Here is an 18,298-nt window from a genome sequence, read left to right on the forward strand (position 1 = left end):
GAGGTAGGGGCAGTGGCTCAGGAGGTAGGGGCAGTGGCTCAGGAGGTAGAGGCAGTGGCTCAGGAGTTAGAGGCAGTGGCTCAGGAGGTAGAGGCAGTGGCTCAGGAGGTAGAGGCAGTGGCTCAGGAGTTAGAGGCAGTGGCTCAGGAGGTAGAGGCAGTGGCGCAGGAGTTAGGGGCAGTGGCTCAGGAGTTAGAGGCAGTGGCTCAGGAGGTAGAGGCAGTGGCGCAGGAGTTAGGGGCAGTGGCTCAGGAGTTAGAGGCAGTGGCTCAGGAGGTAGAGGCAGTGGCGCAGGAGTTAGGGGCAGTGGCTCAGGAGTTAGGGACAGTGGCTCAGGAGTTAGGGGCAGTGGCTCAGGAGTTAGAGGCAGTGGCTCAGGAGTTAGGGGCAGTGGCTCAGGAGTTAGAGGCAGCAGCGACAGTGAAATGGAACAAATACTGTGACTAATTGTTGATTATTATATTCATTCTGATTGAGTCAGTATAGTTGATTAAAACAACCCGTACTTCCAACCAGCCCTAAAGTACAGTATATATACAACTGTTTGTAACTGCCATAGAGGATGCATTGAAAAGGTCTGAATGATTATTTTAAACTGTGATAAACTGAACTGAGATAAGATCCACTATGTTATACAATGGTCATTTGTCAAAGATTAATATTAAGGCATGTTTCTTACTTGGAGATGTAATGGTTGTGTGTGTGTGTGTGTGTGTGTGTGTGCGTGTGTGTGTGTGTGTGTGTGTGTGTGTGTGTGTGTGTGTGTGTGTGTGTGTGTGTGTGTGTGTGTGTGTGTGTGTGTGTGTGTGTGTGTGTGTTGTGTGTTGTGTGTGTGTGTGCGCGTATGTGTGTGTCTTGGTCACACTAGATAAGTCTGTCCAAGACAACAACTCCTATTAGTGGAGCTGTCTGCTTTAGCTGTGGTGCTGACCTGCCATTGACATAAATACACACACACACACACACGCACGCACGCACGCACGCACGCACGCACGCACGCACGCACGCACGCACGCACGCACGCATGCTTAAATAATGCCTCTTTCATGTCTGAGAGAAAGATTTAAGCCGTTCTCTTTTTTGTTTACGTGTTGTTCTTTTTCTTGTCTCTATGCTCTCTCTCTCACTCCCTCCCTCTCTCTTCCCTCAGTCTTTCCTCCCAGTGAGGTAAATGGCTACTGAAAAGATAATGGAATGTCTTCTGGCGTGGCCTGGCCTCTCCATCTTCTACTGCTCTGACACCACACAGGAGAATTAAAACCGAGAGGGGCGGTGGAGGAAGAGCGAGAGGGGAGAGAGAGAAAAACGGGGAACTGTTGAAAGGTGGCGCAAGACAAAGGGGAGAAGACATGGAGAGAAACAGAGAGGTGGACAGAGGAGAAGAAAGGGTGAGGGAGAGAGAGAGAGAGAAAGAAAGAAAGAAGAAAAGAGAGGGAGGGAGCCATCAGGGTCGAACGAAGCTCAAGGGCTCTTATCATGGATAGAGGGATAAAGGAGGAGAGGGGAGGAGGACAGGGACTGAGTGTAATCAATTTTATGGTTGTAGAAAATGACCCTGCTACTGTCCACTCTGCTGCTGCTGAACAGGCGGGGGGGGTGATATAACTACAGTAAGCTTTTCCTAAGGCAGAATCCCAATGAATCGCTGCTCGTCACCTTTTAGTGTCTATACTACTAGGTACTCAACAGGGGAGGGAGAGAGAGAGAGAGAGAGAGAGAGTGTTCTCTCACACTGAAGCCTAAGTAAAAATTAGTCTTAAGGTTTTGCTGAGAGAGGCAATATGCCAGAATACACAGGGGGTGGGGGGTGGGGGGGTCAATTAGGAAAGTACAGGCGCTTATTAAGCTAACTAATCACTTTTAAGAAACTGGAATACAGACATTTAATGTGTTGCAAAACATATTGCAAAGTTTGGAAACTACAACAGTCCCCCGCCTAAACCATTAACCAAACCTCATGAGTCTCATCTATTGATTAATTTAATATTGCCTCTGATAGCTATAAATATTCTAATGTTCTAACTCTTGTTTGGGCACTCCTTGGTGTTTCCCTGAGGATATACATACACCAGATTGTGAGGAGGAAACTGAATTATATTAACACTACCAGAGTCCAGAACTCTTGTTCTTATCTAATAAAACCAGGGACCTTGAACAAGCCTACCTTTAACCAAGCAAGTTGACAGGCTATGTAACTAGCCGAGCTACAAGGCACCCCAGATCAGATCAGTTGTTTTAACCTTCATAACAGTGCATGTGTATACAGTATGAGCTCCAACTCACCGACTCCTCTGCACGGTCGCCCTTGAGGCTGACGTAGGAAACTCTGTAGCTTTCTACGTGAGGGTCATGCAGGTTCCATGATGCCTCTAAACTATCCGTGGTCTCATCAGTCAACCGAAGGTTTCTCACCGCCTGTCGAGCCACTGAAACAACACGTAGAAAACAAACATGAAGATATTTATTGGACATTCTAGCTTAAAGAATCACTTCTCACATTTTCATATATCTTCATATATCCTCACAAATGCTCCTCACTAATGCTCATTTTAAGAAGGCACTTATTGGTGGGCTACAGTATCTGGGCATTTTAGAAACCTGACTACCAATCATATCATCCATGGGGATTCCAAGCTAATAGAAAATATAGACTTTCTCTTCCTGGAAGGTTAGCATGCTGAAACAGAAAACATTGTTCACACATTCAATAAAAAGGGGGAAACGTTAAAAATCGTGAAATTATCAAACGTGCCAACTGATGATGTCATGGCGAGGCAGGTTTCTGAATTGTTCCTTTAAGTGAACACTGTTTTAAGTTGTTGTGATCTTACGGTACAGTCTGATAAATACAGTAATAGATTTATATATAAAATATATAACCTTCCAGAACAAAAACATGGACATAAGATAAGAGAAGAAAAGATAAGTTAAGTTGGCCTTTATTAATCCCCTATGGGAAATTGGTTGACACAACAGCTGCGGCAATTACGGGTAAAGAGAAAGCAAGGACAAGAGAACAAGAGCAGCGAGTAATAAAAATCCTAATAAAATTAAAGGATAAAAAATACATAAAAGAGCATGCACTAAAATAATCCAATAATAAAAGATATCTATGGTACAGTGGTGATAATATTACAGTATGATGATGACACATACAGCACTCTTTAAAGTGTTACCCTTTACAGGTCCAGTTTTAAACTGTCCGAGTTAAATTAACATTTTACAGTGTATATCCCTTAAAATACACTAAACACTGGCAGGCCATTACATTGAGCATAGTGCCTCGGTCGGCCTGGGTTGTGATGTAGACCCTCTGATCACTAACAACACGGGTGACCATGACAAATGAGAAAAGTCTGGTCAATCCTCCACCAGAATATGAGACAATTAGAGTGAAGAAAGGTACGGTATTTCATCCACTGGAAGGAGCTTCACCATCACCATGTAATACCATGTTACACTCTCCACTGGAAGGAGCTTCACCATGTAATACCATGTTACACCACTGGAAGGAGCTTCACCATGTAATACCATGTTACACTCTCCACTGGAAGGAGCTTCACCATGTAATACCATGTTACACTCTCCTCTATAAGGAGCTTCACCATGTAATACCATGTTACACTGGAAGGAGCTTCACCATGTAATACCATGTTACACTCTCCTCTATAAGGAGCTTCACAATGTAATACCATGTTACACTGGAAGGAGCTTCACCATGTAATACCATGTTACACTCTCCACTGGAAGGAGCTTCCCCATGTAATACCATGTTACACTCTCCACTATAAAGGAGCTTCACCATGTAATACCATGTTACACTCTGGAAGGAGCTTCACCATGTAATACCATGTTACACTCTCCACTGGAAGGAGCTTCCCCATGTAATACCATGTTACACTCTCCACTATAAAGGAGCTTCACCATGTAATACCATGTTACACTCTCCACTATAAAGGAGCTTCACCATGTAATACCATGTTACACTCTCCACTATAAAGGAGCTTCACCATGTAATACCATGTTACACTCTCCACTGGAAGGAGCTTCACCATGTAATACCATGTTACACTCTCCACTATAAAGGAGCTTCACCATGTAATACCATGTTACACTCTCCACTGGAAGGAGCTTCACCATGTAATACCATGTTACACTCTCCACTGGAAGGAGCTTCACCATGTAATACCATGTTACACTCTCCACTGGAAGGAGCTTCACCATGTAATACCATGTTACACTCTCCACTGGAAGGAGCTTCACCATGTAATACCATGTTACACTCTCCACTCTCCACTGGAAGGAGCTTCACCATGTAATACCATGTTACACTCTCCACTATAAATTCACACCACACACCAAAGGAACCCCCACAGGATTCAGGAAAGCACAGCTCAACCATATTCCCCTGACCCACAGGCCTTGGTTGTACTAGCCTACTCACACTAATCACTACAAAGTGTTCAAGGATTGATGATAGTGTGGTCTCGTGACAATCCATATCTTCGAATATTTGCAATAAGAATTAGGTTGTCGGTCAACTACATTTCTGTGCTCATTCGATCAATGGGTGAGAAGACGTCTGCAGGTCTGGAGAGCAGTCACCTTAGGAGACATCAATCTGCTATCTCCTGTGCCATATGTTGATCTGAAGTAACTCCACCCTGTCTGTATTCACCTCTGTCTATGTAAAAGTAGCCTACGTATATATATTGTCATTTTGTTGTCTTAGCTGGCCGCGTCCTGCGGTCAGTGGTAGAACAGGGGCCTGAGCTCCCATGCTCAGGGTCCTGCACGGCAAAGCTCTTTGTCTTTGTGGTTAGAGTGTCCTCCCTGAAACTGGGAGGTCGGGGTTCGATCGCCGGCCGGGTCATACCAAAGACTGTAAAAATGGGACCCAATGCCTCCCTGCTTGACACTCAGCATCAAAGGGTTGGATTGGGGGGTCAAATCTACTAATGAAATGATTCCCAAGCGCGGCACGGCTGCAGCTCACCGCTCCTTGCCTGCGGCTCACCGCTCCAAGAGATGGGTCAAATGCGGAGAACAAATTTCACTGCGGTAACGTGTGTGACAAACGACTTTGACTTTGATTGAATAAATGGTCCACCACACTCCGAGGAAATCTCTCTCTGCCTGCGTTTCTTCATCTGATGCTTTGATGACATGGTTTTTCGACTACTCTACAGTTTGTTTTAGAGAACTCCAGTCTTCTCTGGTTTGGTTAGTCTGTATAGAAAATACACGACAATAGCTAAATCAATGGCAATGTGTATACTTCAGAAAGTGTCTTTTGGTGGTGACAATGCTGTGGTGACAATTGTTATTGACAATGCTGCCGAGATAAAAGCTACAATAAGCTACACACCCAGACTTGATTTTCGAGAAAGCTGCAGCTGTTTTTGCCTTATCTTAAACAAAGTAGATGCACTCTTTCCAGTTCCAGCCTTTCAATCAGTGTAATGCTACAGTACTTTTACTACACATAATGTGACATTATGCTACAGTGCAATCCTTGTGTAATCAATCAGTGGTGTCCCGCTATCTTGTTGAGGACCAGCTCATTCAATAGAAATAGACACACTGTTTTAAGTTTCTGCTGTTGTGCGTGAAGCTTCAAGTATCAGGGGACATGTGACTTTTAAAGCTTTTAGAGCTGTCAGTGGAGTTTCTAAACTGCTCTGACTCGATTAGCTGTAGCCTGTAACTCTCTCCCAAGAGTAAATACAATCCAGATGGGGTCACCACTGCAATGATGAAGTTAGAACTAGGGCTTCTGGGTAAAGCCAGCTGGGTAAATATCATTCTACAAACAGAGTTTACCACACTTCTTGTTCTTTTCTTTTCTTTTGTTTTTCAAGGTAGAGTGGGGTGCCATCTTCATTGCCTCAGAACATTTATTTTGTTGTTGTCAATTTTCATAAACAGTGAAGATAGACAGTACGCTAGTACAGTAGTTTAAACTGGTGCCTATCATACTTAAAGTAGGAGTGATGACAAGGTTATTTTAAGTCTCCAATAATTCCCCTTTCACTTACTGGAACTAAGTAAGCAACATTAGCCAAAGCTCTATTTAACTTGTTACAGCTGTTGCTGTCAACACCAAGACACTTTGGCAAAAACGCTAGCTTCATGTTTCAAAACTCTTCTCTGGACAGATGCTCTGGCCTGAAACAGTACATGGATGGGTTCTCTCAGCAACCCAATCAGAAGTATTTATAGCTGGTAGATTGTGTGAAGACAACAATTACATCCTGTACTAACTTGACATTTAGTATGTGCATCTCTGAAAGCACTTATTACATGGCTTTTAAATATTTGATTCTGGTCAATTAAGTAAATTCTGTTATTTCTGCATAACATGACTGTTGTTCTGTCTCTGTTTATGGATGCAGTTCTAATTGTAGAATCGAATGGACTGTTTTGCATAAGCTTGTTTGCAAAATTCTTTTCAAATCAATATGTCATGTCAAAATTTGTTTTTTGTCCATAGAGAGTTGTGTAGTAAGCAGGTTTCTAGTACTTATTATCCCTTACTTTAAAACACATTACCTGGTGTAGTTGTAGGAATTGTTGTTGTCCTGGACACTGCATGGAGGGGAAAACAGATCACATAATTAGATGAGACTATCAGACAGGAAAGCAGATTTTCTCCCATTGAGATAAGCCTGGATAAACAAATCAATACTACGGATCTAACACACTAAGCTTGGAATTTGGAAATGCTAATTCTATGATCCTAATACATTCTGTCAATAGATCAGGCTCTTATTGAGGCACTAAATTACCTGTAATGTGATCTGGTCATCTGGAATATTAAATTACTATTATTTATTTGTGTTTATGAACTGCGAGGGTGTCATTAAGTATTTTAGTGCAATTTATAACTTAAAAGCATAGCTATCTCTCTACAAATTCTTACATGTGGTCTCCATAACAGAGATTGTGTCGCTCTCTGACTCGTCTTTGAATATGGCCGTGAGCATGGCTTCATACTCGGTTGAAGGACTGAGACCCATCAGGATGTAGCTATCCTCAGTTCCACTCAGAACCACCTAGGAAAGTGGCAAACATACAAGTATTAGTGTCCTCATATGAACATGTTGTATCTCCAGAAGAAAAGAAGGGGGAAAAGGAGTAAAAGTAAACGCTGTCTGACTTTTTTCCACTGATGCATGAGCGGTCAATACAAAAAAATCAAACAAACAATAAATGAAGACTATTAAATGTGACTAATAATACGGTTTCCCCATTGTCCCAATAACAGCCTCTCAAAGATGTGCAGATATATGGCCAAAAACCAAATAACTGCAGGAAGATCCTGACATTTACAATGTATGCACTTAACTGAGCATGACTCTGTATAGTGAAACAGCAGGTAGTAGTTGAGTAAATTGAGGACAGTTGGACAAATCACATGGGTCTATAGCAGTTCATATCAAAAAACATGGGTCTATAGCAGTTCATATCAAAACACATGGGTCTATAGCAGTTCATATCCATACAAAACACATGGGTCTATAGCAGTTCATATCCATACAAAACACATGGGTCTATAGCAGTTCATATCCATACAAAACACATGGGTCTATAGCAGTTCATATCCATACAAAACACATGGGTCTATAGCAGTTCATATCAAAACACATGGGTCTATAGCAGTTCATATCAAAACACATGGGTCTATAGCAGTTCATATCCATACAAATCACATGGGTCTATAGCAGTTCATATCAAAACACATGGGTCTATAGCAGTTTATATCAAAACACATGGGTCTATAGCAGTTCATATCCATACAAAACACATGGGTCTATAGCAGTTCATATCCATACAAAACACATGGGTCTATAGCAGTTCATATCCATACAAAACACATGGGTCTATAGCAGTTCATATCCATACAAAACACATGGGTCTATAGCAGTTCATATCCATACAAAACACATGGGTCTATAGAGCAGTTCATATCCATACAAAACACATGGGTCTATAGCAGTTCATATCCATACAAAACACATGGGTCTATAGCAGTTCATATCAAAACACATGGGTCTATAGCAGTTCATATCAAAACACATGGGTCTATAGCAGTTCATATCCATACAAATCACATGGGTCTATAGCAGTTCATATCAAAACACATGGGTCTATAGCAGTTCATATCAAAACACATGGGTCTATAGCAGTTCATATCAAAACACATGGGTCTATAGCAGTTCATATCCATACAAAACACATGGGTCTATAGCAGTTCATATAAAAAAACATGGGTCTATAGCAGTTCATATCCATACAAAACACATGGGTCTATAGCAGTTCATATCCATACAAAACACATGGGTCTATAGAGCAGTTCATATCCATACAAAACACATGGGTCTATAGCAGTTCATATCAAAACACATGGGTCTATAGCAGTTCATATCAAAACACATGGGTCTATAGCAGTTCATATCAAAACACATGGGTCTATAGCAGTTCATATCAAAACACATGGGTCTATAGCAGTTCATATCCATACAAAACACATGGGTCTATAGCAGTTCATATAAAAAAACATGGGTCTATAGCAGTTCATATCCATACAAAACACATGGGTCTATAGCAGTTCATATCCATACAAAACACATGGGTCTATAGAGCAGTTCATATCCATACAAAACACATGGGTCTATAGCAGTTCATATCCATACAAAACACATGGGTCTATAGAGCAGTTCATATCCATACAAAACACATGGGTCTATAGAGCAGTTCATATCCATACAAAACACATGGGTCTATAGCAGTTCATATCCATACAAAACACATGGGTCTATAGCAGTTCATATCCATACAAAACACATGGGTCTATAGCAGTTCATATCCATACAAAACACATGGGTCTATAGCAGTTCATATCCATACAAAACACATGGGTCTATAGCAGTTCATATCCATACAAAACACATGGGTCTATAGCAGTTCATATCCATGCAAAACACATGGGTCTATAGCAGTTCATATCCATACAAAACACATGGGTCTATAGCAGTTCATATCCATACAAAACACATGGGTCTATAGCAGTTCATATCCATACAAAACACATGGGTCTATAGAGCAGTTCATATCCATACAAAACACATGGGTCTATAGAGCAGTTCATATCCATACAAAATGAGGATCTGATGAGTTAAATTAACACTCAGGATTTTGCTGCGGTGAGAATATTTGAGCTACAGGAAGGTGCTTTTCACCAGAAGGCTGCCCTCTTCCAGACATACTGTACCATTTTCTCACCTTAATCTGATGTCATTATATCCAATAACGAGTGGTACAGGTGAAAAATGACATAACAACATACAGAGCGCACCCACAGCTCCGACCGTGCACAAAGAAAAGCAAAGCAAAGTTCTTTGTTTACCCAGGGTAAGTGGACTTGAGATGCTTGTTTACAGCCACGCCCTGCTCATAGAACATTTCATGGTTGGGGTTCAATGCCTTGCTCAAGGGCACCTCAACACACTGGGTCTTACGTTAAATCGCTTATTTTGATTGCTCGAAATATATATTTTTTTCTACACATCTGTCTTTCATATATTGACCACAGTGGTTTGTCTCAAATGGACTTCGGGAAAAAAGCCGAATGAGCCTAAGACCCTCATTGCTCATCGCTGCGGAATGTTGTTATGTCATTTTTCACCTCTAACACTGACTGGATATAATAACATCAGATTAAGGTAAGAAAATGGTTAATCTGAAATTCTCCTTTAAGTTATACTCCAACGTACGATGGCGCCGCTTGCCGTAAAAATATGATTTTCAGCAAGCGACACCTTAATTTGTACCACGGATTGTTCTGCAGTCAAATAACTTTTGTGAAAAAAGATTCCTCACCCTTTCCTTCTTTTTTTTGTTTAGTGAAAAGATTGCCTCTGTTAAAGATGGAGTGCCACGATTTTTTTCCACCCTAAAACATGATCATCAGGTATTATTATAATATAAGGAGGAAGAACTTTTTTTCCAAAAAGTGTACAGTATTTGTTAAAATCATGCTTTTATGTGGACACGCCCACCAGTTCATTAAGTATGCCTGGTTTGCCTGGTGGGTGGTGATGGGTGGTGATCCACCTGAACTGAAGCCGCACCCACAGCTGTAGTTGTATGATAAAGGGGGAGGGGTTAGGGGAGGGGCTGATAGTGTGATGTCACTATATTACTGTTTATTTCATTGGCCCGTTTGACTGTCAAGGGTTCAGCCTCCAGGAAGAAACCCTAAATACAAAGTGAATACACCATTGCACTTAAAAACGAATCTAATGAAGTACTGTCACCTCATAGACAGTTAGACACATGAAAAACTGGAAAAATACAAAAATTGTGGCACTCCATCTTTAACATTCTAAGCACTGTGCAACTGAATAAAGAAAGACGTCAGCAAACAATTATTTTGAGAAGGCTTGAGGAACACCTCCTTCAAGAAGAGCGCATTCCCTGGCCTGTACACATCCACAACCAAAACATCACAGATAGATATAGATATTTCTATATATACATAGAGTAGATATGAAAATAGTTTAGTTTTATTTTGTTTTAGTTTAGTTTAGTTTAGTTTAGTTTAGTTTAGTTTAGTTTAGCTATCAGGTAGAGTTCAGTATTGAGTGGAGTGTGTGGAATGATGGATGTCTGTGTGCGTGTGTGCGTGCGTGCGTGCGTGCGTGACTTACGCGCGCGCGCGCACACACACACACACACACACACACACACACACACACACACACACACACACACACACACACACACACACACACACACACACACACACACACACACACACACACACAGAGAAAGAGAAAGAGTGAGACTCCAGGGCTATATCAGTGCCTCCCGGCTGACTCTAAAACCCAGCTCTAGGTTATAAGAATCCTGATTACTTTCCAGCTTTATATACCCTTTATTTATGTTCATTCATGCCAGGCATTGAACAGCTATCATTTAACCCAATATTACCTAAGGGACGTATACGTCTGTATGTTATTTATAACACACATAGTTTGTCCGCATAATCTCATAGGTCTCATACTGTGGGTCTCCATATATAAAACACATGCACCTCTTTATTCTAAATCTTTCTTATTTAATTATATGTAACAGTAAATGCCACGCCAAAATGATAATGTTAACATTTACCAAGCTGACAGGGAAAGGTGGCGAAACCAGACACCCACCAGAGAGCAGTCTGTCAGAATGCCCTGTGGTGGTTGGGATGTATTGTTTCCCTCTCAACTGAATAAAGAATGGTTTTACATCACTTGAAAGCAATTAAAGCAAGGCCTTGGGGTTTCGTGATGCGTGACCGAGCGAGCCGCATGTCGAGGAGTGCCCGCGCTAATGGCCTTGTGTGGGCGACTGTGGCTCAAGAGGTAGAGCAGGTCGTCCAATGATCCATGGGTCGGCGGTTCGAATCCCGGCTCCTCCTGGCTACATGTCGAAGTGTCCTTGGGCAAGACACTGAACCCCAAATTGCTCCCGATGTGCTGGTTGGTACCTTGCATGGCTTCCGCCGCAATCGGTGTATGAATGTGTGTGTGAATGGGTGAATGTAATGCATCTATGTAAAGCGCCTTGGATAAAGGCGCTATATAAATGCACCATTTACCATTTAGAAGACTACTACAGGACCACATTGTCTGAGAGTTATCAATGGAGGTGGCAAGCAGTGGTGGACAGACTAGGTTATTATCTGTTTTGAAAATGCATGTACGCAGAACATTGAGTGAAACCAAACAAGCCCTCCCCATATTCTCACTTGGTTAGACCCACAGTCTTACATCACCAATTCCAGTGATGGAGGTCAAGTATGTACTGTATGTAATGTCTGGCAACGGTGAGACTACCTCCCTCCGTAAAATTGATTTAAACATGATTGGGAACAAGTCAAACAGTTATAAGTACTTTCTGTGAAAACACAAGTGATCGTTAACGAGAGGGCAGCATGACTGCAGTGGAGGAAAAAGTACTCAAATGTTACTCAAGTAAAAGTAGTCCAGAAGTAAAAATGTACTTGAGTAAAAGTACAAAAGTATTGGCCTCGAAATGTAGTTAAAGTACCAAAAGTAAAAGTACTCATTATGCAGAATGTCCCATTTCAAGTTTTCAGATGTATAAAAAATATTTTGAAAATAGAAGACAGCCCCCTATCTAGGACTAGCAGTGCACCAAATCATTATGGGAATTGTAGTCCAGGAAGGAAGTGAGCCCAGTGTCCATGACATCATGGAGCCTATGGACACCTTGAAATACTGAAATATCTAAAAACACAAATTACCCACATAAAAAACCCCAGAAAAGTGTTTCTTATCTCCCAAACATCATTAAAATAAGATCTGGTTTGCAAAAGAGTAAAAGTACTTTCCAACACTGCTTGTCTGTATGTGAGTGTTTCTCAGTCTGTTGGGTAATATTAACATTCATTGGGAAATGTTGCATTCACCTTGAGACGTTTGTTTAATTGTTGCGAGCATTCTGCTATGCTGTGCTTTCTCTTAAATGCTAACGTTTCCCACCCCATTGGGAAATGTTCATATTTCCCATTAAATACTAATTTGGCAGCAACAACCAAAAAAAGAGCTGGCATCCTATAGCAAGCACTTGTCAAGCTTGTTTTGTTGTTAGTTATCAATGTATTCCTACAGGCTGGAGCAGCACCTGTCAGCAGGTAGTGTTGGGTGGGAGGAGGACGGAGGTGCTACGTCCTCCTGGTGAAGGCTCCTCTCAGGTTAGCCAGTAGAGTACAAAAGCAGTGACAACACACATTGGTGTGTGGGGAGGAATTAATTGGCATAACGGCTAAATTGGGGGAGGAAATGTGTGTGAAATATATTCACAGTGCAAAGCAGTGGAAGGGAGGATTTTCAAACTGTCATAACTCAGATTCTAGGATCGCTGTCCTTGGTGGATTTTCTGCCATCCACATTTCGGATTTAATTTGTGCCTTTGCTGGCACCATGTAAACGCTTCTGACGAGAGGTAAGGAAGGAGTGTGTGCTTGTTCCAATGCTGCAGTGGTGTGTGTAACGAGAGTGTGTGGGGGGGCGGGCAAACTCCGTTTTCTTAAAGTGAATGTGTATGCTGGCCCCTGGAGCTGGAGTTTATGCTAACAGCTAGCGGTAGAGATAGAGTTAAGACCAAAAGGTTTTTCCACAGTTATCTTATATTTCATGATGCTGATATTGTCTGCAGACAAATTACAGTTGTAGCCTACTGTCGTTGAGGTTCCAAAAACACTGCTAGCATAGCATAGCATAGCATCGTAAGATGTTACCGTACTTTGTACCTGCTACTCTTATATTGCACCACAAGACCCACTGGCCCCATCACAACAGTGTATAAAGCTACGTTTCCTATTAGTACCAACCTCCTTAGTAGCACCTCCTGAAAATGGTGCCCAGGAGAGTTTGTAGAGGACAATATCATTGGCTGAGTGATCCCAGCTGACCCGGAAGCTGTCTGTAGTGATGTCACTTGAACGCATGTTTAGAGGGCCGGGCACTGGAGCTGAAACAGTGGGAGATTGATTGATTGATTGATTGATTGATTGATTGATTGAATACTTTAAATACTTTATTAGTCAGAAATGTACAGCACGTGGGACAGTAAGTCATTAAAGCTAAAATGATAACACAAAAAAAGTCCTGGGGTCTTGTTTCCATTGTAGAGAGAGAGAGAGAGGAAGGGCGTTAAGATTTCTCAGGCTGCTGCTTCAATTAGCCCTGTCGACACTTCCCTATACATAAAAACGGTACCAAGCCTACTAAAAAGGCTCGGTTCACATTGCTCTATTGGGTTAGCAGGGCTGACCTCATGGTATAAATTCATCATGCACCTGGTTCATTGAACCAGGTTTGGCAGGAAGTAAATTAACATTGAAATAGCCTAAGGATGTGAATAGTTTTTAATAGATGCTTGACAGCAATACATTTCTTTCAGCTGACTCAGCTGTAGAGAAGAAGTGTTCGTTGCTTAAAGGGATATTTCAACTAATCAATAACTGTTAGCATGATGGAATAGTGGAGGACAGAAGAAGGACTTTTTAATGTGACTGGGCTGTTAGGCCGAGGTGTAAATGAGTCTGGCCGACAGCCAGAACAGTTAAGGAACTAGTGGAGGTAATAAAACTCAACATCGTTTAGCAGATGAGAGAGGAATGACTGGCCCTTTAATGGTAGTGAGACAAAGGACACTTTCTGATGCAAAGTACAGAATATCATCTTCCATGGACATGGTTATGGATACATGAAATGCTCTAAGGAGTAATGTTTAGATATGAAGACTAAAACAAAACAAACAAAAAACAGCAAAGAATGAAGCACACAAGCTGTGACCAGCTCTCTGTTTGTCGAGGTTGCACGTGTGAATTAATATTTCCATTACAACATTACATTTAAAGCCACACTTACTGGTGGTGAAACCATCGGTAAGTGGTTCGGACTGTCCCTCATCGTACAGTGCAGAGATGGCTACCGAGTATTCCATCAGCGACGTCAAATCGTTGAGGTCATAGGAAGTCACTGGACCCACTTCCACCTACAGGACGCACGCACGCACGCACGCACGCACGCACGCACACACGCATCATACAGCACTTTGCTTAATATTGTTTTAATATTATTTAAATGTGCTCTACAAGTACATTTGATTTGATTTTATGTGTGTCCACTTTATGAGTGTCCTTGCATCTTCTTGTTAAAGTATATAAAAAGGAAATAATGTTCTAGATTAGAGACGTTTTCACATACTTCCTCAGTGAGCAGTCCATCTGTTTTGACCCACATGATGCGGTAACCTTTAATCCCTCTCAGGGCGGGGTCCCAACTGATATGGGCGGAGTTATGGGTGATGTCAGAGAACTGCAGGTTCCTGGGAGGACTCAGTGGTACTGGAGAGAGAGAGAGAGAGTGCAATATGATATAATGGGCCCTATTAAGCAAGTGGAATCTAATTACATATAATTTTACAGTTTTTAAGACGTGGGGGCGTGTGCAATGTCATATTACAATTATGGGCCAGGTAAGAAGCGCTTTCGACACCCCGTGGTGTGAGCAAAACGGCCTTGAATTAGTCATGGGAGTGTTTCAGGGAGTTTTGAGGCTTACCCAATGAACATGTCCGTACTATTCTCTTTACGACACCAGCTGATGTCCTCATGGAATGCGCCCTTTTCGGCAAGTGGTACATTTCTGCAGACTGGCACCATAGACATGACATGACTTTGTCACATTTGGGTTAATTATTCCTATTGCACTGCATGCTGTCACCTTTATGCCTCAAAAGAACAGATCCACAAGCTGTCACAGCCATGATGTGCATAGCTTGTAGGCCTATGTCTCTATTTTGTTAAGTAACTTGCAGTGTTCATTGGAAAGTCATTACAGCGGCGCAGCCATATGCTAAGGGAGGGAGATATACGCACATCATCACTTCATTTGTTTCTGTTCTAAGCATGAAAAACAGCTGTAAAAATCTTTATTCTAGTTGATTTGATTCATAAATGAATAACTAAGCCTTTGAAATGGCACCTACCTATACCTTTCAGATCGGAATGGAACTGCGAGTAGATACGCAGCATTGGCTGGCAAATTGGCAATCCATGCGTAATGTTCCCAGAATCGTCTAACCCCCGAACATACAAGTTCGTTTGATATTGTTTAATTCGATAAAAATAGAACCATATACCATACAGCGAATGAAAGCAAGATTCCTAAGGAATGTGGGGATTTTTACATTTTAAAAAACGGCTGAGAAATGAGAGAACCATGAGTGTTTATAATATCAAATATTATAAGAATAATATGAAAGACAAACGGGCTGTGAAGAGCTCAGCTCACCATCCCGACAAGGAGGAAATATAGCCTATAGTGCATGCACGTATATGCACTGACTGTTGCACACACGCTCTTTATTTGTTTCTATTGAAAAACACCAGTAAAATAACGTTTATTTTATTTTATTTCATTCGAGTCACGACGAAGGAATGAGTTGAAATGCCATACGTGCGCCATGCGTATTGCTGCGGCCCCAATGTTATGGTCTTCGCTCGTAGCATTTTATTGAAGAAGAATTGAGTCGGGTGTGATACAGCGTATGAAAGCAAACTTCCCAGTGATTATGGAGATGTTTTAATTTTTAAAAAAGGTTTAGAAATGAGCGATATATGACCCTTTATAATCTCAACGAGAAAGCCAGAAAGCTCGCTGTTGCCATGTCTCATAGAAACAAGTAAATAGGTCTATGAAATGAAATGAAATGAAATGAAATGAAATGAAATGAAATCTATATTTACCCAGGGTATCTGGGCTAAGCTCAAGAACTTGTTTCCAGCCAGGCCCTGCTCATAGAACACATTTCATCGTAGTGGTTGATGCCTTGTTCAAGGGCATTTCAGCGGTGGTAATTTTAACGTGTCGGACGGCTGGTTCGAACTGGGAACCTTCCGGTATCTAGACCGCGCCGCTATCCGTTCGGCCACCGCTGCCACTCACTATCTAGAAAACATACTCCCAAAAGAATCGCATATAACAGGGGTCTACAACCTATTTTAAATGAAGTGCCATGTTTTTATTTTCTAGATAGTGAGTCTGCCATATCAAGATTCCTTTTAATGACACCACATTAAAATTTCCAGCATATTTTGATTGTCCACAAATATAAAGTTCTTCCTTCTTTTTACATATTTTCTTGCACATTGTTATAATGATCATTATAAATATATATCCCCCTGCAGTCAGAGTTCATTGTTTTAATGAATGAATGTGATGCATTGTGAGCTGGTAGATCTGCTATTTTCAAAAGTAATCTTTGAAAAAAGTGACAATAAGAATATTTTTGAAAAATGTTATTGAAACATTTAAAAACACAAATCTGTCATGGGGGTCACTGGCTTAGTTGGGCAAATGCATTCATCTGGGGGTCCTTGACATGGGAATGTCGCTGTGTGAGGATCACTGGTTTAAACAACATTAGGAGAAAAGCCCAAATAAGCACTTTAGAAACAAGAAAAGCAACCACAACTACCAATATTTACAAGCAACTTTGCAGAAAAAGAAGCCGCTTATAATAAACAGCAAACAGACATGGCAACACTCCAGCAGCACTCCAGAGCCGCTCAAGTGTAAAATCAAACAGTGCTTTTTGCTTTTAAGACGTGGTCAGACCCAGGCGGAATCGGTATGCGCTGAGTGTTTTTAGGTCAAGGGGCGTAATAGCAAATAGCGCAAAGCGAAAATAATTAACATATGGACACTCCCCCAATGCTAAATTATGCAGGAACGTGGTATTCCATATGAGTGAGCGCTCACCACGGCTTCCATAATACGAAAAGGCGCAGAGCGAGGGCGAAATCTGTATTACCGCATGGGTTTTTCGTCTTGCTTAATAGGGCCCAATGTGCGTGCGTCTGTCTGTCTGTCTGTCTGTCTGTCTGTCTGTCTGTCTGTCTGTCTGTCTGTCTGTCTGTCTGTCTGTCTGTCTGTCTGTCTGTCTGTCTGTCTGTCTGTCTGTCTGTCTGTCTGTCTGTCTGTCTGTCTGTCTGTCTGTCTGTCTGTCTGTCTGTCTGTCTGTCTGTCTGTCTGTCTGTCTGTCTGTCTGTCTGTCAGTCAGTCAGTCAGTCAGTCAGTCAGTCAGTCAGTCAGTCAGTCAGTCTGTCTGTCTGTCTGTCTGTCTGTCTGTCTTTCTGTCTGTCTGTGTGCAACTTACATGTAGTTTCCTGGGTTGTGACAGGATCACTGGGCTCCTCTCCAAACATAGCATAGACAGTGACAGTGTACTCTGTGTCAGGGATTAGCCCATCCAGCTCCAATTCTGTTGTTGTGTCTGATACCTTCACCTACGCACACGCACACGCACACGCACACGCGCACACACACACACACACACACACACACACACACACACACACACACACACACACACACACACACACACACACACACACACACACACACACACTATAGTATCTAGCCATCTCAATTCAATTCATATGGGCTTTATTGACATAGGAAACATACATTTACATTTCAAAAGTGTGACATAGCAATCAAATGTAGTAGGTCAAATGAAGTTTAAAACACAGATTTTTTTTTCGCTGCTATGTTTGAACATTGCTGCACTTTACTGAGCAGATATGAGTTTTTTGTTATTCGTTTTCAAACTCTTTTGGGGGGTTTGTAATCTGTGGGAAGTACTGTATGTGTCTCTGATGACTTAAAAATGCAGCTTGGTTTCCACCTCATTTTGTGTGCTGTGGGTGCACACT

General features: G+C 41.7%; 1 protein-coding gene across 1 annotated transcript in view; it reads right to left on the minus strand.

The window, feature by feature from the left end:
• The window catches only part of col14a1a (collagen, type XIV, alpha 1a), a gene marked incomplete at its 3' end in the record, with an annotated part of 214,852 nt that overhangs the window by 118,046 nt on the left and 78,508 nt on the right, over positions 1-18,298 (minus strand). The window contains exons 13-19 of the mRNA XM_079503710.1: positions 17,740-17,869; positions 14,784-14,923; positions 14,445-14,571; positions 13,403-13,542; positions 6,923-7,055; positions 6,553-6,588; positions 2,284-2,426 (exon numbers count right to left, since the gene is read on the minus strand). Coding sequence (XP_079359836.1) covers positions 2,284-2,426; positions 6,553-6,588; positions 6,923-7,055; positions 13,403-13,542; positions 14,445-14,571; positions 14,784-14,923; positions 17,740-17,869 — 849 coding nt within the window. The remainder of the gene's footprint in view (positions 1-2,283; positions 2,427-6,552; positions 6,589-6,922; positions 7,056-13,402; positions 13,543-14,444; positions 14,572-14,783; positions 14,924-17,739; positions 17,870-18,298) is intronic.

Source organism: Electrona antarctica (assembly GCF_951216825.1).
Source record: "Electrona antarctica genome assembly, chromosome: 6".
Classification (NCBI taxonomy): domain Eukaryota; kingdom Metazoa; phylum Chordata; class Actinopteri; order Myctophiformes; family Myctophidae; genus Electrona; species Electrona antarctica.